The 26,507-nt window shown below is 42.1% G+C and overlaps 1 protein-coding gene across 1 annotated transcript; it reads right to left on the bottom strand.

Annotated features, from left to right (window-relative positions):
• Positions 1-979: 979 nt before the first annotated feature.
• Positions 980-18,853, bottom strand: LOC129458948 (uncharacterized). Its single transcript, XM_055235434.2, has 4 exons — positions 18,705-18,853; positions 15,403-15,485; positions 13,090-13,215; positions 980-1,286 (listed from the first exon to the last, which is right to left on the bottom strand). The coding sequence occupies exons 1-4, from the start codon at positions 18,851-18,853 to the stop codon at positions 1,030-1,032; spliced, it is 615 nt and encodes a 204-aa protein (XP_055091409.2). The 3' UTR covers positions 980-1,029.
• Positions 18,854-26,507: the final 7,654 nt, after the last annotated feature.

Genomic DNA, 26,507 nt, shown 5'->3' with positions numbered 1-26,507 from the left:
GCTTGCTGGATGGGAGGACAGGGCCTTGTAAAGCCCACAAATCTTTTATTATTCTCTGCCGCAGCACAGCGAGATTCAATTCTCTCAGATAATAGGTAAATAATAGTTAAGGATCAGGCTGTTAGGCTCAATTTTCTCTCTTTGTCTCTCTTTTTTTTCTCCCTGGTTTCATAATTTAAAGTAATGCCATTACTGTAACCATTCCAAATTCATTTGTCAAAGAGCCTGGAACATCATTTAATTTTAATCATGATAACAAGACAATGTGTTAATAATTCCAGGTTGGAGGAAGGCATTTGAAAACTTGTTTACCTGTTTACTCTCTCATATCATATGCAAGAAGAATTTATGAGCCGGCCCCATTTTTCTTTGCAGCCGGAGACATATTTGGTAGCTTCTCAGGGCCTGGGGAAGGAATTGGGAGTTTGGAGGCAAGTGTGTGTGGCACAGGTATGTACATACTTGGCTGACACGCGACAGCCACAAACTTCCTGCCTGGGCACACATGGGGTCCTGAAAAGACAGTGTCACAGGATTCATTTTCGTGTTGACACCCAGCTCTCAGAAGGAGAATACCCAGCTTGCCTTCCGGATGCCCATTATTGCTGCAAACATTAATATCATAAAATTAAATATTGTTTTCAGGAATCTCGGTTTCAGTTTTATGTAGTAATTCTTTCAGCTAATTGTTTTCCTGCACCCTGATCCCATAATTAGGGCCTGACTAATTATCTAATTACCAAGTAGCAGAAGGGCAGGTTGATGGCGACATTTTCGCCATCTTTCAAAGCCTCGTTATCCTTGTGAAAGTCATGGTTTCCTCTGGCTGCAGGCAGCTGCGGCAGATCCAAGTGTCTGCTCACCTTCCACATTTGTCAACCTGTTCATTATAGTGGTGAATTTGACACATCAGAAATGTCCCTTTGACAGGAAAGTTTATCCTGGAATGAAAACTGAAGCAAAAGAAAGAAAACCAAAGAAAGATGAAAGTGTAATTTATATTCTCAGATTTGCAATTGTAGTCTTGTCTTAAAGGCAGGATATATGTCTACTCTTTAGGAGCTGGGAGATGCTCGCTTCTGGAGCCCCGGGGCTCGCCCAGGCGGCATCAGGGACACAGAGGGCCTTCTTCATTTCACAACCCAGTGGGGCTTCCAGACGCTGAGTCGCTGTCACTCTGAGCTGCTCGGCTGCTGGCGAGTCCACTGGCGGCGGCACAACAAGCTCACACATCTTGGGAGAAATTGGCCCATAAACTCCAAGAGGCGAGAGACTCTGGTATTTGGCTGCCACAAACATCAGGTTACCAACACACTGGTTAATCAATAGCCCAATTTTGTTTAATCCCTAGGTCTTAACATTTGACACCTTTTGTCCCCTTTCCAATTTTTACTACATTGGAAAGTCAGCCACCCTCCTTTTGGCTTTTTAAGGCAGAGGAGGATGGAGTGAGGGGGAGGGGAAAGCAAGGATATCTTACTCCTCATCTCAAAAGTAACCAAATATTCTGCAGTTGCTTCACAAACTTCCATATACTTCCCACTGGGTCCTCACAGCCTGCAAAATGAGAAAACCTTTGGAGACTATCAGAGTAACTCTGGTGAACGACACACACCTAACTGAAGTCATAATTGTAGAATCATTATCAATTACAACTCCAACCAAATATGATTGTATGTTCAATTGGCTTGGCGTAGATAAATGTATGTTTGTGCAATAAATGCATCTGTCAAGATTGTTTTTAATGCTCTAAGCTGGATTTTCATTAAAGAAGTATTAATTTAAATTAAGCACTCTGAGATCTTTATTAGTAAAGTAATCAGCAGCAAATAAGCTGCTTAATCAGTTTATATACCCATATATATCTTTCAGAATCAATGTTTTCAATTGAGACCGTTGCCAAGTGGTTAGAATAAGACAGAGAGAACACACGCATGAAATACATTTCATTTGCTAGGCTGATGTCTGCCGCGGCCCTATTGGCGTCTCGGAATGCAGTCATTGATGCATCTACGATGACTGTATAAAATGTGTTTAATTGGCATGAAAAGGCACTAACTGAGAGCTGGAGGGGTTTCCATTATCTGGGTGGACATCTTATTTACTTCAGTGGATCCTGGGAACAAGATGAAAGTATATGAGAACTGAGGTGGGGGGTTGGCACTTAAGCTGATAGGTTTTCTTGGTTGGTGGGGGGTGGTGAGTAGGGAGTTTTACAATCATCCAGGCGATGCAAAATGCAGCTCTGCAATGGCCCAGGTCTCCCTCGCACCCTGAGGACAAAGCCCAGTGGAACATTTTCCTAATGAGAAGCTGCCAAAGGCTGTTCACCCAGGGTGAAGCGAGCAAGCATGGTGGGTCCTTACATTTCCGAGGTTGCATTTTTATAAAACGGCTCCTCCCTTCTGCGTAGCTCAAAAGCTGGGTGGAAGAGAAGGTATCATTTTTAACTTCAACCTCAAGTAACAAAGGGGCACAGAGGGGCTTCTCAAGATGCCTAGCACTTGGTTGTCATCTGAATGTCTTCAGAATCCCTTGGGATATTGGACATGCCATGGTACCGTTCTGTTTGGTGATCCCTACAGTTACCAGTTTCCTGCTAAGCGAATACTTCATCATATTTCCATTAATTGCTGCATTACAAATTGTTCCATATCCCAGTGGTGGGAGTTCACTCTGATGCCAGCTATGGAGTGACAACACCTACACACAGTCCCAAGAGGTTCTCACATTCTGTGGGATTTGCCTTTTGAGATTGTTATTTAGTGCATAATTCTCATGTCCCAGTTATGAAGGACAAATAGAGAGAGGATGACACGAGGATTAGTTTCATCCTATTGAATCCTCCATGGAGAAGGCTTATTAATGTGTTTTAAGTGTGTTGGAGGCTCCCAGAGTACAGTAATACCTTCCTATGCTTATTCTCACTTCTACTCCAATTTTCAACTCCAAGATCTCTCAGGAAATGGGTCTCATTTGTAAACCAGGTAAACTGGCTTTATTAAAAGCTGAGACAGATAGGTGCATTAAGAGAATATATTTCTTACTTTAAAATGTACTTTATTTGTACATATTTGTTTGTTTTGCAGCTAATAGAGAACTTTACAATGAAGTCTGGTTTCTATAGAACACATTTGAAGGCTCTTTGTATCTGAAACTGGAATCTGCGAAGTTGGAAGCTTAAATGAACTGGCAGATTGGGAATCCCCCTCCCCAAATCCCAGGGGTCAGGGCACATGTGTTGTAATGGACTCGGTCAGGAAAATCAAGTCCTCACTTCTCCTTGGGGATGAGGCAGGTGGTAACTTCACCCAAGCACTAGCTGTCACGACTCACAGCTCAGGATTTGTGAGAAATATCAGCTCTTTGGCAACAGGCACTAGTAATAAAATAAGCCTTTTGACCAAATTTATCATTGGAGGGTTTTTTTTTCAATTGGAAATCAGAAAGGGGAAAAGAATAGTAAACAGGATATTGGGTTTGCTATACTAAATAATCCTGTTGAGCCACCAGCCCTGATTACTGGGTGTGAAAACTACAAATCCTATCTTGTGCTCATACCTAGTGGAATCCTTTGGAGAACTAGGTGGCCAGACATGGAACTTCAGGCAGTGGAGTTAATTCTTAAGGACTGCACTTTGCTTGGTAAAGTAGATAAACATTCACTTCTCAGCCCTACTCTTTTGCTTCTCATTGTTCCTTGAAAGACCCAACATGCTACTGGTCATTAAATATCCCATAATTAGCACAAATTTTTGCACTAACATTTGTATAATACTACCACTTAATAGGTGCCAGACATACCAAGTGATTTCCATGTAATTATATCATTTAATTTTCATAACTATTCTATGACATGGAGACTTTTATTATGCCCTATTTTACAGGTGAGGAAACTGAGTCACCCAGCAGTTAAATAATTAGCCCAAGATCACACACAGCAGCAGACAGCTGAGCCAGGCCTCACATTCAGTACTCTTTGACTTAAAAGCTTAACCACTGAACTACCCTCTACTGCCTACCAAATCCAGCTTGGTGAGTTTAGCCAAGGAAAATAATGTGACCCCCACTTGCACGAGGGTTATTTCTGGGGCTCAGAATGATCAAATATCATGGGAGGAACCTGCTTTGTCTTCATCACTACCCCACTATAGCTTAGCAAAACCTGCACTTGTTGTCAATACTTCTTAGAAGGTGGGCAGATCTCCACATGCAGCCACCCGTATCCGGCGTCCAACCCCCAAGCTGTGAAACTGGGCTGAGTGCTGAATCTGCTCATTCATCTGGAATTCAAAGGAGGCAGCATCGTATGGAAGAGCACAGCTGAGGCAAGAAACAGCTCTTCCACCGGTCAGCCATGTATCCGTGAGCAGGTGACTAGACCTCACTGTGCCTCAGTTTTTTCATCTCTGAAATGAGAAAAATAGCAGAATCTACTTCATAGGATTATTATGAGGATTACGTGAGTTAATATTGATTTGGTACTTGGGATGTGGTCAGGGCCATAGAAGACTTAGTTACTAGTGTTATATAATTATGTTGGGATGTAACTCTCAAAGAAGAGAGTTGAGACAATGATCTTAAACTTTTGGGTGAATCCAGATAGTCAATTTGGCTAACTGAGACAAGGACAGGTTTCTTACCACTACTGGGAGAACCGGGTGGTCTATTGAATTGGCCTACTGTTCTGAAATTATCTAGACATGCCCTGCATATGTTTGCATATAAAATTGTACAAGTCACATATTTGTAAGAAATGTCATTTCTTCACCATTTATTCAAGAAAAATGCTTCGTGCTCTTGCTCTGAATCAGGTACTAGAGAAACAAAACTGAACAAGACCATCCTCAAAGGGCACGCAACGTAGATGGAAGCAAATAACCTAACTGTAATACAGCATGGCAAGTGTAGTGAATGCTTCAATGAAAGTACGAAAAAGGTGGAGGAAATGAAATGTTTTTTACTGCTGGGTCAGGGGCAGTCACTGAAGCCTTCCCTAGCAAGCAACATTTGAGCCAGGGCTTAAAGAATGAGTTAGAGGCCGGGCGCGGTGGCTCACGCCTGTAATCCCAGCACTTTGGGAGGCCGAGGTGGGCGGATCACGAGGTCAGGAGATCGAGACCACGGTGTAAACCCCGCCTCTACTAAAAATACAAAAACATTAGCCGGGCGTGGTGGCGGGCGCCTGTAGTCCCAGCTACTCGGAGAGGCTGAGGCAGGAGAATGGCGTGAACCCGGGAGGCGGAGCTTGCAGTGAGCCGAGATTGCGCCACTGCACTCCAGCCTGGGCGACAGAGCGAGACTCCGTCTCAAAAAAAAAAAAAACAAAAAAAAAAAAAAAAAAAAAAAGAATGAGTTAGAATTTGCCTGTTGGAGGATGAGGGCTGGATATGGACATGCAAACAGAAAGGACGTCTTGAAAACGTGCATGAAGTTACAAAAATTTAGGCTGTGTTTGGGGAACGTTCTGGGTAGGGCTGTTGTGGCAGTGCCCTATGTATTGGAGTAAAGACAAGACAAGAAGTGAAGCAGGTTGTGAAGGGAAACACTCATTTCCTAGAGGCAGAAAGCAACAGTATCTCATTTCTTTGGTCACAAGCAACAGAAATGGACTTTGGCCCTTTGAGAGAATGGAGACTTTGTAGAAACTATTTGGGGCACCAACAGGAGGCAAGGAAAGACTGTCTTCTTCAGGCACTATCCCACTGTGTTTGCTACCTTGGCTTTGATTCAAGGTCATGGGAGACAGACTCTGATTGCCTGAATTCAGGTGACATGCTCACATCTTGGCTGTACTAGGCGGTGAAAGGAAAGTCTGGTGGGCAGAGCCTCCACCTTTCAACTTCTAAGGTGGACAGTCAGCACACTAGAGGGCACCAAGACTACACCTAATCAGGAAAGGTAATTCCCCAAAAGGAAATCAGGGAGCAGCTACTTGATGGACAGACCCCACATTACAGATGTTCATTATAAATAGTAATAACAACTTATGTTTATTAGCCATCTGTTATAAACTATGGTGCATACATACTTTATATAAATGTTTTATTTAATCTACATAATAGCCTTAAGAGTAGATTTACTCCCACTTTGTAGAATTGGAATAAATAAAACCCATTTTTCCAAATGAAAAAAGTCACAGCTCAGAGAAGTTATGTCACTTGCCCAAGGTCACACAGCTAGTAAGTGAGTGAGCTGGAACTCAAAAACCTGGATGCCTCTGATGGTAAATCTCTCAACCACTGCACGTTACACCTCCAAGCATCTGCAGGTGGGCACCAGCCCCCCACTGTCCCACCCTAGCCCTTTCTTCTGACCACCCCTGAATGGGCATAGTCAACCTGGGAGACCCACGGATCTGGCTTATGGAAAGGAGCACAGACAGGCACCTTTCTCAGTTCCTGTGCCTGTAGGCTGTCCAAACCAACTGGGCAGCAGCCCTTGAGCTCTGGCCAAAACCTAATCTCTCAAGCCCTTTGAGGGTGTCTTATGGAAAACCCCTAATCAATTCCTTCCAAAGCAATTTATAATAATGCTTCCTCTTGAGCCCCAAGAATGGAGAGCTGCAAATCCACAGGGCTTCAAAGCATGTTGTTTTAATTAATGGCTGAGCAGAAGCTTCTGTAATCCCTGTGGGCAGACCTGCCCTCATTAAAAAAAAATTCTATGAGAATTAAACTTATCTCAGAAAGTAGTGGGGATAACTTGTTCATCTGGTAGTAACATCTCCCCAAGTACTGGGCCTGCCATTTTGAAGTCTATAACCACATATTTAATCTAAGTAGGGAAAATCACTCATGTCACCCCATCACTCAATCATCCAGTGAGTCATTAATCTGGTTTCTATTATCCAGTAGCCTTATCTGTTTATAAATGTTATTTTACTCACCAAAACAGTGCAAGGTAGGTATTAGGAGTCTCATTTTATTGACAAGGAAATGGAATCTCAGAGAAGTTAAGCAGCTAGCTTAAGGCCATACAGCACGTAAGGGGCTCATTCCATGACCTTGTGCAGAGTTCTGTATCTTGAGCACCAACTTGGATCTGTACCAGTCTTCACAGCTCCCATCTCTGAACTGTCCAGCAAGAGCCCATGTTTTCTGCCCCTTGTTGGGAGAGGATGACTGAGAATTCCAGCAAAATGGAGACTCTTGAACTGATCCCCCTGTCTGCAGAACTGTCCAACTCACCTCCAAGTCTCCAACTCACCTTCCACACTGGCCAATTGTTTAAAACGCTAAACCAACCATGACACTTAGCTTAACATCTTTCAATGGCTCCCAATTACCTTTAATAGAAAATCCACATTCACATGGAATGTGAGACCCCTCATGATCCAGCCCTTGCTACCTCTTCTTTCTCATCTTCCAAAACATCCCCTGAGTGCTCATTTCACTCTAGCCATACAACTTTCCCAACAACCTTGAAGGCACCAGCACACCTCTGTTCACTTGTTCTTCTCTTTCGAACCCCTTTCCCTTTTATATCTGCTCAGCTAACTCCTATTCAACCTGCAAAACTCAGTTCAAGTATCCCCTTCTCCAGAAAGTTCCCACCAGAGTGACTGTGTCCATCTTCTGTGCTTTTTTTTGAAGATTTTTGTAGCATACCAGGGGTACTCTCACTCTTTAATAGTAGGGATGACAGTCAGGAAGTTTTTGGTCTGCATAGGACAGAAAGTCCTACCCAAAGAGGACTAAACAAAAAGAAAATAGTCGATTGATCTCATATAAAGGCCATTTGGATGTAGACTGGGCTCCAGATGCTTAGGGTTTCTGTAATTTTCTCAGATCTGCCATCCCAGATATCTTTGTTTTGTCCTCAGGCCAATCTCCCCAGTGGTAGCAAGACAGTTGCTAAAAGCAATTGGGGCAACATACATAGAGGGGAAGAGAGAGAACCTTCCCCACTGTTGTCCTTCCCTTTGGTGTGATGAGGGCTTTAGGTCACATGCTCATCCCTGGACCAATTACTGTCACCAATTAAGCAATAGGCTGAAGCCATGATGCCTGAACCAATCACAGGCAAGGGTGTGTGTAGGATTATCATGATTGGTATAGCCTAGTGTGGGTCAGCTTTCCAGAGATCACATAACTTCTGTAAAGGAGAGGTGGGTACCCAAATAAAAATGGAGTTCCGGGTTGGGTATAGTGGCTCACACCTGTAATCCCAGCACTTTGGGAGGCTAAGATAAGTGGATTGCTTGAAACCAGGAGTTCAAGACCAGCCTGGGCAAGATGGTGAAACTCGTTTCTACAACAACAACAAAAAATATAAAAATTAACCAGGTGTGGTGGTGCACACCTGTAATACCAGCTACTTTGGAGGCTGAGAGGTGGAGGTTACAGTGAGCTGAGATTATGCCACTGCACTTCAGCCTGGGTGATACAGTGAGACCCTGCCTCAAAAAAAAAAAAAAAAAAAAAAATCTGCGAGGAGGGAGGAAGCAGGGAATGGATGCTGTCTAATCCACCACAGTAGCTGCATGAGTGTTCACACACACCTGTCCTCCCACAATACTATAAGCTTCCCAAGGACAAAGACAGTGATTTGCTTATCTTAGTATCCCACCGTCTAGCACAGCACTTGAGAAATCTTTGAAAATAAATGAGATGAGTTAGCATTGTTAAAATATTGCTGGAGCTAAGGTGTATTCAAAGCTGATAAAAGATTCTGGTTGACATGAGGTAAAAAGGAAAGGCATCATTTCTACCTGCTGGATCTCTGTTTGGTATATAAATCAGACCTTTTTAAAAGACATGTTTCTGTCTGCCAGGCTTTAGAAACAGTGATCTAAGAGTCAGACATTTCCTATTAAAGTTTAAAAAACATAGCTTTAAGTCATACATTATATTGAATGCTTTCATATCTCATCTGATTCAGTAGGTTTTAAACCTCACAGAGGTCACATTTTGAAACAGTAGTCACTTTTTACATCTCCAAACATTAAATAAAAATAAAAATTATTATGACGACTAGAGATGTCCATAGAGACCACTAACATGACGCTTGGATATTATTATTAAGGACAGTATTGTTTGGAGTTCGGGGGTCACAATGGCTGGCTCATCTCTAAGCTTCGTTATTTTTTCTTTCTTGAATTGAAGAAGGAAGGAAGGGCAATTCCATCAATGCTCATCTTTTTTTTTTTTTTTTTTTTTAACCCTATTTAGAATAGCAGTTCTTAACTTACGGCAATCTGAGGAGTGCTATGAATCCCTCAAACATAAGCAAAATTTTGTGTGTATCAATATTTTTCCCAAGAGAGGGATCATAGTTTTTGTTTTAGTCTCAAAAGGGTCCTTGATCCACAAAAAGATTGAGAACCACAGACATCGAAGGAAAATTCCCTCAGGACCCCAGTTGTCTCAGTAACTGGGGTTTCATGTAACGAAGAAAAGCTATCCCCAGGGTTAGACTATTCACTTAGATTGGTGGCTTCCAGGAAATAGGTTGTCCTTGGATTTCTCTTAGGATGTTCTAACTTAGAGAGGTCATCGGGTCCGTAGATATTTGAAATGAATGGGGCTCTGGAAGGAGAAATTGGCAAAGTAACTGCGTAGCTCCCACATCCCACCGTCTCAACCCCCAAGCCTCTCCTTGATCCACTTCTTAAGCTAAAAATGCCTGTGCTGACGCAGAAACATGTGATCGCTAGCTCCTACATTTACTGGGGACAATTTATAATTTACCCAGCCAGTCTAGGGACTGGCTCACATTTGTAAACAGAAATAAAGCTGGTGGTTTGTTGTTGGTCTCTAAAAAATCTTACGATCTTGACGTGTCATCCCCTGATCCATAATGGGCTTTTTGTTGTTGTCGTTGTTGTTTTAAAGGCTGTAATGTATTGAAGTCTGGTGGCAAAGGAAGGAAATTTGGGAGGAAGTGTGTGTGTGTTGTGTCTGTGTGTCTCTGTGTGTGTGTGTGCATGCTGGTGTGTATTCAAGGAGGGCTCTGAAAAGATGTTTTTGGTTCCCCCCATGAAGCATCCTTGCCCAAGAAGGCGGATTTGTATTGTTAGTTATCTGCTTTTTCTTTGTTTCTTGTTTCAGTGTTCAGTTGCATTTTACTGTTCAGAACTTGAAGGATGCATTCAAACTTATGGAGCATGACATTTTAACTATCTCATCTCACCATGATTCATCTCAATTTACTTTCCTCCAAACTGTAGTCTTGAGAAAGCGCACCATCTCTGGGTTCTCCAGTGGGTAGAAGACCATAAACAGCATTAAATGAGCCCAATGTCAGCTAACTTGTGAGCAAGGCTCACTCATTAGATCCTTATTGTTCTCCTAATGAGATGCTTTCCTTCAGGCTGGGAACATGTGGAACATTAGCAATGGCATCTGTAGTGTATTGCTGAATGTTCAATACGAACCAGTGGAGGTTAAATAACATGATGAATCAAACAATCCCAAAGGAATGTGGTGATGTGCTGAGCCCATTACGGCCCTGCAGACCCTTAACACTTTCTGTGTGAAGCTTCTGTTCCCCAAACAGTTGCTTTGCCCCAGATGATGCACTGCTTGCAAAATGTATCAATCCCAGGACCCAGTATATGCCTACCAGAATATATTTTACTGTCTCTAGTTAACTTCCAGTTTAGAGTTCAACCTCAACTGAACTTTGGTGGTAAAAAATCAACTCTGTCTTCATTCACTCTAGGAAACTCTGCTTCTGAGTAGAATGAATTGATAACGAGGTCATGAACAAATATTATTAATGCCTTTTATTATTTATATGGATGTTAATGTGTCCAACTGACACACAACTTTCTACCTCTCTAGTCTAACACTCATGACCCTTGGCACCCCTTTTGCATCTTCTCTCTGTTTGTCCATTCAGTCACAAATACAGTGAAAGAACAATATATCACAAGCCATGACCCCTTGGCCTTTATGAATTATCTGTTTAGAAAGATGTGAAGCCACCTTTTATATCCACCATAATAGATACTTAGACATAGTGGATCAATAGTGAACAAGTTTGCTGGTTATAGTTAATGGGTACCAAAGGGACACTCTGGCAGTGACCTCTGACATTGCCGCTGACAAGAAATCCATAGAGCAAAAAATAAGGAAGATGGACAGTTTTTAAAGTTATGAATGTAGGTCTGTAGCAAATCATGATAATTTTCTCCTGGTGGTGATAATTCAGATTTGCAGGTGGTCACTGATTTCGGCAAGCTCCTTAATTAGGACCCCTGAAATAGTCCTTTGCCACACTATTTTAGAAACAGCTATGGTGCCGGCCCTGACGCAAGTCCATTTGTTATCCAAGGAGAACCAACTGAGATTGTTTTCCTGTCAAGGAGGACTTTTCTCTTTATGAAATGGGCTGTCATTTATAATTTTAAGCAGGCACGGATTTGTTAAACAGCCACATGGTAATGGGTTTCTATAAGAAGATCCACAGACCCATAGTTCTGGAAAGAAATCGAGCTTACAAGATATTTTAAAACCTAATGGGAATGGAATATTTTGGGTTTCTTGAAAAGATGGTTTCTGCCCTGCATATTGTCAAGGGAATTTAACAATAAATCCGTTGTTGTGTGTCTGAGAGTCTGTTTGAAGCAATTATATTTTTATACATTCTATGGAGTTGATCTTAGGGAAATCCACCAGGACACCAAGCCTACCTCTTCATGTCACTGCAGGAATATTAACGGTGGCAAGCAGGTTTAAAAAGAGCAGGGAAACAGAGCTAATTTGTGAGTGGTCTTGAAGACAGCAGACTGCAGCATTCTGCCTGGCAGAGAAATGAATATACATGGCATCCAATCTAAAGGAGAGAGGGCAAGAATGTAAGTGCAAAGTCCTTTTCACTCGCTCCACAGTGTACATACCGTATTATGATGTCACACTCCAGTAGCGTTGCTCTGAAGTCCCAGTGGTCTCCTGCTGCTAAGCACCATTGAAAACACATTTGTCCTGACTGTTCTTTTCCTTTTATCCCCCTCTCATCTGTGTAAGATGAATCACTCCTGGATCCAGACTGACTCCGAGGGCAGAGCCAGGTCCTGACGAGGTAGCCTGCCTCCTATGGCTTAAACATTTTAATTAATTTCAACACTAATGCCCAAATGAGAGTTAATCACTCTGCTGCAGTGCTTTCTAATTTACTAAGTTTATTCATTAAAACTTTCCTTACTGAACTTTGATTGAATGTCATGCTTTTTTGGAGGCCTTTCAAACTGCCTTAAGGGGTTTTAAAGTGATATCTTGGGCAGCTGCTGAAAGCCTTCAGTGTTTGCTTAAAGAAAAGAATAGGGAAAAATGTGATCAGCAAGAAATCTCTGTGCTGAACAAGGAGGATTTTGGGTGGCAGGAGGCCTGTGAAAGCAGGCTAGCGTTTCAACAGTCTATTAAAAAAGTAAGGTAAACCTAAATTCCTAATAAAAGAAATAAAATCAATCACCTTAATGCTTGACAAAACTTGGAAATACATTTTATGGTAAGATGCAGGCATCTTTTAAAAAAACAACAGAATGATAGCAGCACTTTGTATCTACGTGGGAGAGATATTCAAAATGCTTTTGCCAACCTAATTATTTTGGAATCAATATAATAAAAATCTTAGGTACACAGTTTTGCCTATTAATTGCTAGGACCTAAATTTTTACGGAGAGATATTGTTTAATGAAGGTTTTTATTTAAAATTAACTCTAGAAAAATGCAATCTTTACATATCTAATTAACAGTACTGGGGACCAAATACCCAGTACTATCTGTTACACGGTGGCAGCTCTCAATACATGGAATTGTTTTTTTCAGAAATCGGCAGCGTTAGTGACGAATGTGCTTCCTCCCTCTTCCTACCTCTCCACTCTCCATTCCCTAACCCCAGTCAGAAACATATTATTTGTAAAGTTTAAAAAATTCCAATAATCTGGGAGGAAAAAGTCAAGTCAGAATTATTAATGAAAGCACCACTTACTTCTAAGAGGCCATGAATCAAAATACAAGTTTTCATATTCATTTCCACATTCTGTAAATACTGCTCTGTATTATGCAACAAGACATGACAAACTCATTTTTAAAAAATATTTTTGACTTCAGGGAGCAAAAAAGTTTACCCATTCCATTCCACCTTGACAAATGGAGCTTGATTTGGAAGCGCCTCCCTTCTCACTTGCAGGGGCAGGTCTTGTCACTACGAGTTGGCTCATGAAGTAGTCCTGTTTTTGAGGCTCTTGAAGGACCCCTTCGGTACAATCTTCTTTTTATAAATGTAACCCCCGTGTCTATCAAAACAGACCCAGGGAGAAATACGTCAGCATAGGAAAGAGTGTGATGGCAATGGATCCCAGTGCTGGGATTAGGCAACCTGGCTTGGAATCCTGATTTTGCTGTTTGCCAGCTGTATGACCTTGGACAAGTTATGTAACCTCCCTAAGCTTACTTTCTTCAAGTACAAAATTAGCATTATTTAAGCAGCCATCTCGTTGGACTTTTGTGAAAATGAACAGCTCATACACATGTAGCACTTGCTACAGTCGGTGGCACTTACTTACAGTAGGTGGCTAAACATTATTTACTCCTCAGTCCAACTTCAAGAAACAGTATTATTATGATCGCCAATTTACAGAGGGGGAAACTGAGTCACAGAGTGGCAAAGTAACGTTCCCAAAGTCACACAACTAAGTTGCAAAGCCAGAGTTTTAACAGGGTCACCTGGCTCCAGAGTCCGCGCACTTAACCGCAGAACATAAGCAAAGGATACAGGATCATGCCCAGCCCAGGGAAGTGCTTCATAAAGTTAGTAATCATTAGCTCTTATTATTGTAGGGGTTCAATAAATGTTTGGCTAATTGAATAAATTACTTTTGTTAAGGATTCTTGAAGTACCAGAGTACAAATATTTCTGCAAATCAAGTACTGACACTGAGCAAGTACTGCCTTTCCAGCCTCCATTCATTTCAGTGGCATGAAGATGCCTGGGTGCACATGATTGCAGTGGCTATTTTACTCTTATTTTGAGAAAAAAAAGAAAAATGAAAAGTAAAGCAATGAGTAAACTCTTTTAATATGCAAAGAGGCTGGGTGCGGTGGCTTACGCCTGTAATCCCAGCACTTTCGGATTCCAAGGCGGGCGGATCACCTGAGATCAGGAGTTCGAGGCCAGCCTGCCCAACATGGAGAAATCCCGTCTCTACTAAAAATACAAAAAATTAGCAGGGTGTGGTGGCGGGCACCTGTAATCCCAGCTACTCGGGAGGCTGACGCAGGAGAATCGCTTGAACCTGGGAGGCAGAGGTTGCAGTGAGCTGAGATCCTGCCACTGCACTCCAGCCTGGGTGACAAGAGCGAAAGGCTGACTCGAAAAAAAAAAAAATATACACACACAGACACACACACACACAAAGGAGATTAAATTCGGAAATAGAAATCAGTGGTAATCCTAGTCAGTGATTCCCGAACCTGGATGTACAATAGAAACATCTGAGAATCTTTTATTTTTGAGACTGAGTCTTGCTCTGTCGCCCAGGCTGGAGTGCAGTGGCGTGATCTTGGCTCACCGAGATCTCTGCCTCCCGGGTTCAAGTGATTCTCCTGCCTCAGCCTCTCGAGTAGCTGGGACTACAGGCATGCCCCACTGTGCTCGACTAATTTTTTGTATTTTTAGTAGAGTCGGAGTTTCACCATGTTGGCCAGGCTGGTCTCGAACTCCTGACCTCACGTGATCTGCCCACCTCGGCCTCCCAAATGGCTGTGATTGCAGGCTTGAGCTCCTGCACCTGCCCAAGAATCTTTAAAAAATACAGGTAACTGAGTCGCACCCCAGATCAACTGAAGTTGCATATATGAGGGTAAAATTTAGGCAGATGTAGTTTTTAAAATATTTCAGTGAAATAATGTAATATTATACAGAAAAGTAAATAAATCATAAATACACTGCTCGATGACTTTTCACCAAGTGAACACACTCATGCAGTCAGCACCCAGAATCCCAGAAGGCCCCCAGTGTCCCCTTTTAGTTTCTATCCTTCCAAGACATAGTCACTATGCTGATTTCTAACATATGGGTTAATTTTTTCTGATTTTTAGTATAAAACTAAAATGAAATTATGCAGGATGTGTTCTCTCGCATCGAGCTTATTTTGCTCTACATTGTATTTCTAAGGTTCGCCCATGATGGTATGTGTTGCATTCGTTCTTTCCTTTTCAGTGCTATATGCTATTCCACTGTTTGAATATACTACAATTTAGTCATTCAGCTGTTGCTGGGCACTTGGGTGGTTCCTTGTGGCACTATTATAAATAGTGCCTCCATGAAATTCTTGTATGTCTTTTGGTGAATTTTTACATTTGTTGGGTGTTTACCTGGGAGTGGAATTGCTGAGTGCAGCGTATACCTAAGTTCAGCTTTAGTAGATTGGGCGTGTGTGTTTTAAAAAATCACCACAAGTGGTTCTAATGAGCTGTTGGGAATAGGAACACTGGTCCGAGCTGTAAGGCCTTATGGCTACCCAAGTGCTGCTTAGACTAGGGAGTAAAAGACAGTTTTAAAACCTGATAGGAATGGAATATTTGACGTTTCTTGAAAACTGGCCTCTGCCCTGCACCTTGCAAAGGAATCAGTTACTTTAGAGTTAGAGTGGACAGCTGCAGTACCAAAGCAGCAGGAAGAGGAAGTCGGTCCACATTTCGGATACAATTCTCCATAGCAAGTGTCTCTGCAGTATTTTATAAAATATCACAGCATGGAGCCCCTTCCACAAGCACCCAGGAAAAAAGGAATGACATTTTTTCTCTAGCCTGGCCTTCTGCTTTTGTTCCATCTCTGCAATCACACTCCCAGTCCCCACACAGGCTCTGCCCTCTGCCCAGGATAGTTCCCATGGCCTCCTCTCCTAGCCACTCTCCTGGCCCCCTGAGCTTCCTCTTCTGAGAAGCCGTCCTTGTCTCTCCTGTTGTAGCACCTGACTCAGAGCTCTTTGAAGGCAGAGCCTTGACTTACCATCTTGGTATAACCAGGCACTGCTATACATTTTCATTCAATGCCCATCCAGCTTTAAATAGTACTTAAAAACCCCAGAAACAAAAATATATTCTCAACAGGTACATAATGTGCAGCTCCCTCATAAAATTTCAGGGCGTTTAAAAGCACTTACCATGTGCGTGTTTCCAAATGGTCCTTCCTTCAGTCTATTTATTTATTTATTTATTTATTTGACAGAGTCTCGCTCTGTCACCTAGGCTGAAGTGCAGTGGCGCGATCTCGGCTCACTGCAACCTTCGCCTCCCGGATTCAAGCAATTCTCCTGCCTCAGCCTCCTGAGTAGCTGGGATTACAGGCATGCCCCACCGCGTCCAGCTAGTTTTTGTATCTTTAGTAGAGACGGGGTTTTGCCATGTTGGCCAGGCTGGTCATGAACTCCTGATCTCAGGTGATCCGCCCACCTTGGCCTCCCAAAGTGCTGGGATTACAGGCGTGAGCCACCGCGCCTGACTTCTTCAGTCTTTCATATCAACATAGTACATACATGAGCACAGGTCCACTGACCCTGACCAGGACGCAGAGGGGACAAAAAAAGGACAGGACAGTCTTACAGGAACTAGCTTGTTGATTAACTAATCAATTAATTATTAACATGATATATAAACAGGAGAGTCTTTACTTGGGGCTTGCAAGGAACCAGGATTTAACTCTAGGACTGATGTGATGGGTGAGACTAATTGGACTTTCTGTTCATTAGTAGCCCCTCCAACCATGGTTGTCACAATGGTGGGAAGAGGAGCAGAGAGACACTCTTCCCTTGAAGATAATACCACTTCTAAATGGTTTACAACAAGGAGCTTCTGAGCAGAATTGTCACACACAACTGTGCAGGGTATGCACTTCACCGTTTCAGGGTACAAAAATGATCCCCCTTGGGTTGTAAGCCTCCTAAGTCTCATCTGTAAAACTTAGTTCAGAGAATTATTATGAAGATTAAAAGGGCTACCACTGCTGAAATAGAGAACATAGTGCCTGACAATGACTCATTGAACGGCTATTTGTTAAGGACTGGCTCTTAGTGGGTACTCATAACATTTATAGAGGAATATACATACATTAAACTGATAAATAAATGGATATAGTAGCTCCCCCTTATCCATGGGGGATATGTGCCAAGGCCCCCAGTGGATGCCTGAAACCTCAGATAGTGCCGAACCTTATATATACTATATTTTTTCCTCCATATACATACTTATAATGTTTGTAAATTGGGCACAGTAAGTGATTCACAACAATAACTACTAATAAAATAGAACATTATAAAAATATACTATCATAAACGTCATGTGAATGTGGCCTCTCTCTTTCAAAATATCTTACTGTACTGTACTCACCTATTTTCAGACTGCGATTGACCTTGGGTAGCTGAAACCGTGGATAAGAGAAAACAACAGCGCTTCCAAATTGTGATGAATTCTCTGAAGGAGAAAAGCAATAGAACAATGAAAACAGGTTGAATAAGCAGAATGCAATTTAGAGTGGTGGGGTATGGATAGGGCAGGCCTCTCTGGGAGGTGACATTGGTGTTGAAGGCAGGGATGGGTTTGAGGTTGCTTAGCAGAGAGTGGGACAAGTAGGGGAAGGGGGAAGAGCTTTCCTGGCTGAGGGGAGTCATGTGCAGGAGTGTGGCTGGAACAAAGGCAGCCAAGGGGACACTGGCATAGCCAAGGCTGGAGGCTCTTAACACGTGCTATTGCCCGTTCTCTTTCCTTGTTTCCCTGGTTCTGTAACTTGGGCATCCATTCCACTCCCTGGACTCCAGCTGGGGAGTGATGTTATCTGGTGAATGGTCTAAAATATTATGAGTCAACCATTTTAAGAGGGTTTCCATGCAGGAGTCTCCAGTCTTTTGGCTTCCCTGGGACACACTAGAGGAAGAATTGTCTTGGGTTGCATGTGAAGTACACTAACACTGACGATGGCTGATAAGCTAACAATAAATAAATAAATAATAAAAATCTCAGGATATTTTAACAAAGTTTACAAATTTAAATTGGGCCACATTTAGAGCTGTCCTGGGCTGCACATGGTCTGCGGGCAGTGGGTTGGACACTCTTAGTGTACAACCTAGGCACAATCCTGTGGACATAGCTCATGTGGGCCATGCTGAACTTTGGAGATGCTCTGCCCCCTTTCTCCTGCCTCTTTTTCCCTTTTAGTGCCTCTTCCCACCGCTGCTCAGTGCCACTAAGCTGGACCCCCAAGTGTCCCCAAAGTTAATACCCTCTGTAGATCTCCTCCAGAAGTGTCCACGCTTTGGAACTTCCCCATGCTTCTTGCCTCTTATTCCCCACCACACCTGGTGTGTTGTATGTTCAGTTCCCTCTGGGCCTGGCTAAATGACCAACTCACACACTTGATTATTTAAATTAAGTTTATAATGGCTTAATAGGTTGACCTGTACAAAAGACAAATACTCGTATGGGAATTTCAAGTATAGTGAAAGAACCCATGGAATAGAATTTTGGATGGCTGATGATCCTCAAATCTCATCATAATCGGTCATGTGAGGGGCGGGCAGCAGGCAGTAAGAAAGTTGTATCCCAGAGGCTGGATCCAGGCTTTGACATAATTTAATTTAACACAGAATAATATTCTTTCCTACAAAAGGCATCTATGGCTCTCCCAACCCTACCCAAGTTTCCAAAGGCTTAGGTGGGAAAGGAGCAGTTGGAAGCGGCGGACATTGTGAATCTAAGTACCTTACAACGGAGGCCAGCGGGAGGGATTCCTCTGAGGGCTTCTGCCTCACGGGCCTCACAGACTTCCCTTTCTGGCGAGGACCCTTCTGGTGTGTACCAGTGTCCCACATTGGATCCTGCGAGTTAATTATTCTGTTGTTGATTAACATATTACTAATTGAAGGAGAAATGGATTTCTTTACAAATATCAAACAGTCAATAAGAAAAGAAAAATGTCTGCAAAACTGGATGACTTTCCTCACCTGTAAGGTGAGAAAGAAATGGTTCTTTGCCTCTCAGAGTTGTGAGGAGTAAAGACACTAATATAGGTCAAGCCCCGAGCACACAGAAGGTACCAAGGAAAGGACAGAGTCACAGCAGCACACCCCAAATCCTTGGGGCCAGATGTGCTTCAGAATTCAGACTTCATTCAATTGTAGAAAGGTTATACAGCACAGATACCCTATGTTATGTAATATTCCCAGTGGGGCCTGAGGAAACACTCTGATTTCTGTAATCAAACATATTTCTTTAGTATTTCTTTAGTCAAATGTATGCGTACCCACACTTGGCATGATAAATAAAGAATATAAATAGCTTCAAATCAGTTTGAGTGATGTGTTGTCACCTAATAAGTGTGCACCAAAGTTATGAAAAACACTTCCGTTTTCAGAACTTAATAGATTTTGGAATTGCAACTAAGGGATTTCTATTATTTCGTTTCTATAACTCAAGTAGTAAGATTTTCTCCTTTCCCCCCTCTAGTAGCCATTCAAGAACCACTTTTCTTATTTATTTATTTAGAGACAGAGTCTTGCTCTGTCGCCCAGGTTGGAGTGCAGTGGTGCGATCTTGGCTCACTGCAATCTCTGCCTCCTGGGTTCAAGCGATTCTCCTGCCTCAGCCCCCTGAGTAGCTGGGATTACAAGAATGTGCCACCACGCCTGGCTAATTTTTGTATTTATTTTCAGTAGAGACAGGGTTTGCCATGTTGGCCAGGCTTGTCTCGAACTCCTGACTTCAGGTGATCGTCCCCGTTGGCCTCCCAAAGTGTTGGGATTACAGGCGTGAGCCACTGCACCTGGCCGACTTTTCTTATTTATTCTGATTGTACTTTGAAGTGTAGAGACTGAAAATTCCTGATATATTAACTGGGGGCATAGGAACTGGGATGTAGACATATGAGAGAGTAGGTTGTTTTATTATTCCAGGATGAGACCTAGAACCTCAGAAAAGCAGACTTTGACTCAACAGAAGAAGAAATTGGATCATAACGCAATCTACTGCACGGTGAGTTGCTGAGTCCTGGCTATCAGACGTGTCCAGGCAGAGATGACAATGTATCTATCATGGATACTGTAAAGTGGATTCCTTGTAATGAGCTGAGGTTAAGATATATGATGTCCAAGCTCCCCTCCAGTCTAAAACCCTATAATTCTATATTTTTATTAGGGATTTAGTCACAATCAAGGGAGAGTTTCATCTCTATTATGCCAGGATTTAGGAGAATCAGGAAATTGTTATTTCCATCTTAATCTTTTTATCTGATCCCTGGGGCTGTAAGCGTGCCAGCAGATATCAAAGGTAGTCTATTGCTGAACTGTGCTCTGTGGGAGGCTGATAGAGTTCTGTGATCAAATTAAGTTTGCTTAGACAATTCAGTTAGACCATGTTGGGTTCAACAATTTAAAAATATTTCTTTTCCAAAGGACTTATCATTGACTTCAAATTACTATTATATATTATAAATCTCCTAGAGGAAAGGGTGAAAGGCAGGATTTCTCAAATTTAATGGTCCACAGTTTTCAATTTAGAATGTGTCTGGCAAATTAGTCTTCCAGGGAACACACTTTGAGAAAAGGAAGTCTAAAAATGTCCTGGCTTGGTAAGATAAAGATTGATAGAGGTTACCATGTGACAGGTCTGGTGCAAGGTGGTGGGAAAACAGTGATGACTAAGACCCCCTCCTGTCTTAAGCTCAAGGAGCCAGAATCCAGCAGCTTGATCAATTGTTTAATTTTATTTGAACACATTCTCTATTTTCACATTCACTTATACTTTCATATCTCTTTTTTTTTTTTGAGATGGAGTGTCCCCCTGTCGCCCAGGCTGGAGTGCAGTGGAGCGATCTCGGCTCACTGCGACCTCCGTTTACCGGGTTCAGGCGATTTTCCTGCCTTAGCCTCCTGAGTAGCTGGGATTACAGGTGCGTACCACCACCCCTGGCTAATTTTTTGTATCTTTAATAGAGACGGGGTTTCACCTTGTTGGCCAGGCTGGTCTTGAACTCCTGACCTTGTGATCCGCTTGCCTCGTCCTCCCAAAGTGCTGGGATTACAGGCATGAGCCACCACGCCCAGCCACTTTCATGTCTTATGTTTTCATCTAAGATATTTTATATAAGACGTTCTTCTATTTTTATATTTGCATCTCCCATTTTCATGTTCCCTTTTCTGAACTTTCTCCTTTCTACCTTCAAGTATTATGGGAAATCATTGGCTAAAGAGGAACTCAAGGTGCAGAAGCAGAGAACAGAGGGTTGAGTAATTGCAGCCTCTGAGTCTGGAGGCTTCTCCTAGGCCCACGAACCCACCCTGCCTTTTGTTCACCCCAATCTCTGGCATATGGCCTCATTATTTGTTGTTTCTGGGCTCTGATGGGTCACTTGGAGATCTCTCTTAGGTCATGAATGGTGGATGGAAGAGGAGTTCGGGGCTCTGGTGAAGCCAGAGGAGCTGAGTTTTCAAGCCATTTATTATCAGCATGATGAACACTGACGATGGTCTTACACTGTCAGATTACACACTTAATTTAATTAATAAAAAAAATTAAGATCGTCACCATTAACCTGCATTTGCTCAGAATGCCACAGGGGTGATTAGTTAGAATGGCACTGAAGGTTTTATAGTCCACTCTAGTAAGAATTACTTTGGTACCAATTAGGATTTTCCATAATATCACCCCGTGTAATATCCCTATTACCTTACACATTTTCTACAAGTGATTGAGTTCAATACAACGCAGACACGATGTCACAGGACTCTCCCTCAGAGCATGCATAGGAACTCCCATGAATGTTAACACACTCACTAAGTCGAGAGGAGACCCTGATTTTTTATATTACACAAACCCATTTCAAGGGTAATGATTCTCTGTCACAGTTTCTCAGAGCATTGGGAAATTAGACTCACTGGTGGCTACAGAGGCTCAGACAGCTAAAGGCTCTCTTTTAAGCATCTCAGATCTAAAATTGTCCTTACTCCAGGTGGGAATTTTAATTTTTTCAAGTCTATTTGACTTTAAACAGTTTACTTTTAGAGTCAAAGAAGAGCAAGGCATTCAGACAATTTCTTATAACTTAAAAAGAAAATCGTTATGGTCCAAGCACAGTGGCTTATGCCTATAATCCCAGCACTTTGGGAGGCCAAGATGGGAGGAATGCTTGAGTCCAGGAATTCAAGACCAGCCTGGGCAATAAAGTGAGACCCCAGTCTCTAAAAAAAAATTAAAAATTAGCTGGGCATGGTGGTGCGTGCCTGTAGTCCCAGCTACTCAGAAGGCAGAGGCGGGAGGATCACTTGAGCCCAGGTAGGGGGTTGAGGCCGCAGTGAGCTGTGATCGTGACACCACTCCAGCCTGGGTGACAGAGTGAGACCCTGTCACAAGAAAAAAAAAATCAATAATTCTCGTTTGTAAAAAAAAAATCGAGTGGAAAAATACAGATAAGAAAAAAAGGACATAAAAATCAAATAATTTTCCATCACTCTGAGAAGCCCACATATTACTTAGTTACATACATTTCCAGATTTTTTCTATGGAAATACAATGTTATAATTTTTATATGAACAGGATCTATTATATATGCTGATTTATTTAACAGAAACACAACAACAACATTCACATCTTGTCAGGTCAATTATTATGTTAACTTCATTTTTGAAATATTACATTGTAGGTTTTTACCTGTATTCAACTCAATCAGTTACTTAGTGAGAATTTCCAGTTTCTTAACATTATAAACATCAACTGGGATGCACATCATATTGAATAAATCTTTGGGCACATTTGAAATTATTTCCACAGAATAAATTCTTGGAAGTGGATTTGCTGCATCAAAAGTTATGTACATTTTAAGTTTTTAAAATATTTTTGGCCAAATTGCCTTCCAAAAAGATTACCAATATTTGCTCCCATCAGTATCCTTATCAGAAATAGACTTTTAAAATTCCCACTCTTGGTGTGAACCCAGGAGGTGGAGCTTGCAGTGAGCCGAGATCGCACCACTGCACTCCAGCCTGGGCGAGAGTGAGACTCCGCCTCAAAAAAAAAAAAAAAAAAAAAAAAAATTCCCATTCTTTTTTGTCTTTGCTGAGTAGATAGATGAAAATGGTACTGTACTGTGTCAGAGAAATCTTCATCATCTGGGTCAAAAGGATGGTGTGATCTGAGCAGGTAGAAAGTGGGGAGGACCAGGGATGTGGCATAAGATATCAAGATTTATCCAAATGTCATGAGACTCCCATTAGTCAGAAAACATATACTTATCACTCACTGCAACCTAGAAAACCAACTAGAAATCTCCCTCTGCCTATGGGAATTTCACTGTGCAGTAGGGGGCAAAGGGAAGTCTGCCGTGACAACAGATAACAACATACTACAGTGTGGAAGGTGTAAGGAGACGTGCCCTAGAGGAGGCAGCCTTGAACTGGGATCTAAAGGTGGGGAAGAATTGGCTAGTTGAAAGTCTCAAAGATAAGTCCACCATGGTTTAGGAAAGGACTGGGTGAAATCTCCTTTCTTCATTCATTCTACAAACTTACACTGGCCTGCTACGTGTCAGACACTGTTCTAAGAGCTGCCGACAAAGTGATGAACAAATAGCAAACAGACTGGATCCCTACCTTGATAGAGTTTCAGTTCTAACATGGGGGTTGGTTAGAGCCACAGCCTTTAGGCCTCACTGGACTTGAAGCTTCGAAAGAAGAGGAACCTTGCCTGCCCTGTTCAAGCCTGGTATCCCCAGCACCAGAACAGAGCCTTGATGAATAGCTGTGATGTTGTCAGAGATAAGGAGAAACCCCACCGGCAGTATTCCAGTTGATCTGAGTTGGTCAGAAATAAGGAGAAATTCAGCAGTATCCCAGTTGATCAGAAAAAAAAAAAAAAAATGAGTGAGAAGTGAATTGCCAGGGAAAAAGGCAGCAGGCAGAAAAAATAAGAGCAGGTGAAGGAAGAGGGGAAAACTGGGAGAGAAGAGAAAAGAGAGGAAAGATGAGCTTGCCACCTCTTGGGGAGCAGACCACAGGGCACCTGACGCTCACAGTGCTCCGTCGCCCATCGAAGCCAAACTGCCAGCCGCTGCTCCTTCTGCATCCCACTCCAGTCAGATCAGACAGGGAGGAAAGAGGGCCATCCCCAGAAGGCAGAACAGATCATTTCCCTTGCTTAAATATTGATGCATGCAGCAAGCAGCTGCACCCAGGTGGCTGAGCCAAAGTCCAGGCCCTTCTATTTCTGAGGACTTCCTCATGAGGCTCACGTCTTCCTTGACCCCGTGGCCTAACGAAATTGGACTTTTCATTTCTCGAAAGTACACTTGATCCTCTCAAAATGTTTCTCCCTTACCGCTTTTCAAAAAATAAATAATAAAAACCTACATCTCTCATCCTGTCTCATTTCCTGGACTTGGCACATCTTGCTGTGAGGGTCACATCTACCTAAGTCTCTTCTGCAGCCTCAGATTAGACAACTTGTGTCTGGCCCTACCTGGTGTGACAACTACAAAAGAACAGATGAGATGAGAAAGTCATGCAGGAATGGGAAAAAGAGACAAAGTCATTCTATGTTTCCTTTTTTCTTCCTCATTCCTCCTTTTCCTTCCTTCCTTCCTTCCTTCCTTCCTTCCTTCCTTCCTTCCTTCTTTCCTTCCTTCCTTTCTTTTCCTTCCTTTCCCTTTCTTTCTTCTTTCTCTTTCTTCTCTTTCTCTTTCTCTCTTTCTTTCTTTCTTTCTTTCTTTTCTTTTTCTTTCTTTCTTTCTCTTTCTTTCTTTTTCTCTCTTTCCTTTTTCATTCTTTTTTTTCTGTTTTTTTCTTTTCTTTCTTATTCTCTCTCTCTCTCCCTCTTTCCCTTTCTTATTGACCAGTGCCACTTTACAAATACTTTCACATTTTGTCATTTTTTCTTCCTCCTAAAGCTAGCTGTCCATAAAAAATTCAAGATGGATGTCTTGGGTAATTGCATGGAATTTCTAGCAAGTGTCAAGTATTTAGGATTAAAAAAAATCTCCTGACTTCAGCAGAATAACCCAAGAACTCTCATTAGTTACTCCACATTATTTAAATATATATTTTTCCTTCAATGTTTTAGGTGATGAAGAAGATTAAGAATGATTCCATAACGGTCAGTACAGTATTTCACATTCACTGACCTTTTGTGTAATTTGATATGCTCCTTCAGGTAGTCAGCCACGGCATGTTAGGGGAAAGCTTGATTTATAAACAATGCTCATGGGTGTGTGGGGAAGGAGGGGAGGGGAGTGTGTGGTTTGTTCCCATCCTGAGTTTTTATCTTTTGAATCAGCTGACACCTTTTAGGAGTTCATTAATGTATTCTTATTCTTCTAAATTACTGCCATATTTTCTCTATTAATGCTTACTTCCCCAGAAGAACTGGGCAGAGTTGAGACAGGAGGTCTTAGGGCTGGGTTGACTGGAGGGGTGTAGATCAAAGGAGACTCAAGTCATCACTGAAGGGGAGACAAGGATGACTGGGAAGACATAGCACAGATCTGGAGGGAAATTCTCAACAAGGACAGAGTCCATTTCTGGGGTGCCTAGAACATGGTGTGGGAGTTGGGTAGATAGATAAGACCCCCAAATTGCCAGACTGGGTCTGACTTTCAGTGATTGGTACATATTATATGCCCCCAAATCTAATTAATTATTCATTTAACTAGTAAATTGTTCTTTTGGTGACAAATGCTTACTTGTCCTCTCTGAAGTACTTTCTCAAGTGTCAATAATGTTTCTCCCACATAACCCTAAATTCCAAGTCTGCTGCCATTTGAACATTCTCACAACGTTTACAAAGTATTCAGGTTGGGACTTGCCCACTTAGATTAAAACCATGTTCTACATGGACACAGGAAGGGGAACATCACACACCGGGGCCTGTTGTGGGGTGCGGGGAAGGAGGAGGGATAGCATTAGGAGATATACCTAATGTTAAATGACGAGTTAATGGGTGCAGCACACCAACATGGCACAGGTATACATATGGAACAAACCTGCATGTTGTGCACATGTACCCTAAAACTTAAAGTATAATAAAAAAAATACCGTGTTCTAAATATCACATCTAGGCATATCATAAAGAAACCACAGAACCAAAGAGATTTTTAAAAATAAAAAGCCTAATATTTACCAGACAGAGGAGACTGATTGCCTTCCAAACAATGACTGCTAGCATGTCAGTAGGTTTTTCTGTGGCCACACAATGAAATAATGACTTAAAAGTGCAGAAGGGAGGGGGAAAAAATGAATCTAGAATCTTATACCCAGCTAAACCATCATTCAAGAATGAGTGTGAAATCAAGCCATTTCAGCAATGCAATTCTAAGAAAGTTTACCATCTGGAGACCCACTGAAAATCCACAGAGATGTGGGACACCAGAAATAATCGTGAGCAGGCAGGTGGGAAATTTAGTTAATTTACTTTTCAAAAGCCTACATTATATAAAAAGTAAAATAAAATCTCTACATAATAAAAAAACAACTTAAAAATGGAGAGAAGTCCAACGAGTGTCTCACTCTGTTGCCCAGGCTG

Source organism: Symphalangus syndactylus, chromosome 19 (genome assembly GCF_028878055.3).
Source record: "Symphalangus syndactylus isolate Jambi chromosome 19, NHGRI_mSymSyn1-v2.1_pri, whole genome shotgun sequence".
Lineage (NCBI taxonomy): Eukaryota > Metazoa > Chordata > Mammalia > Primates > Hylobatidae > Symphalangus > Symphalangus syndactylus.
The sequence above is the reverse complement of the archived record's forward strand: the minus strand, read 5'-3'. Positions and strand labels throughout refer to the sequence as shown.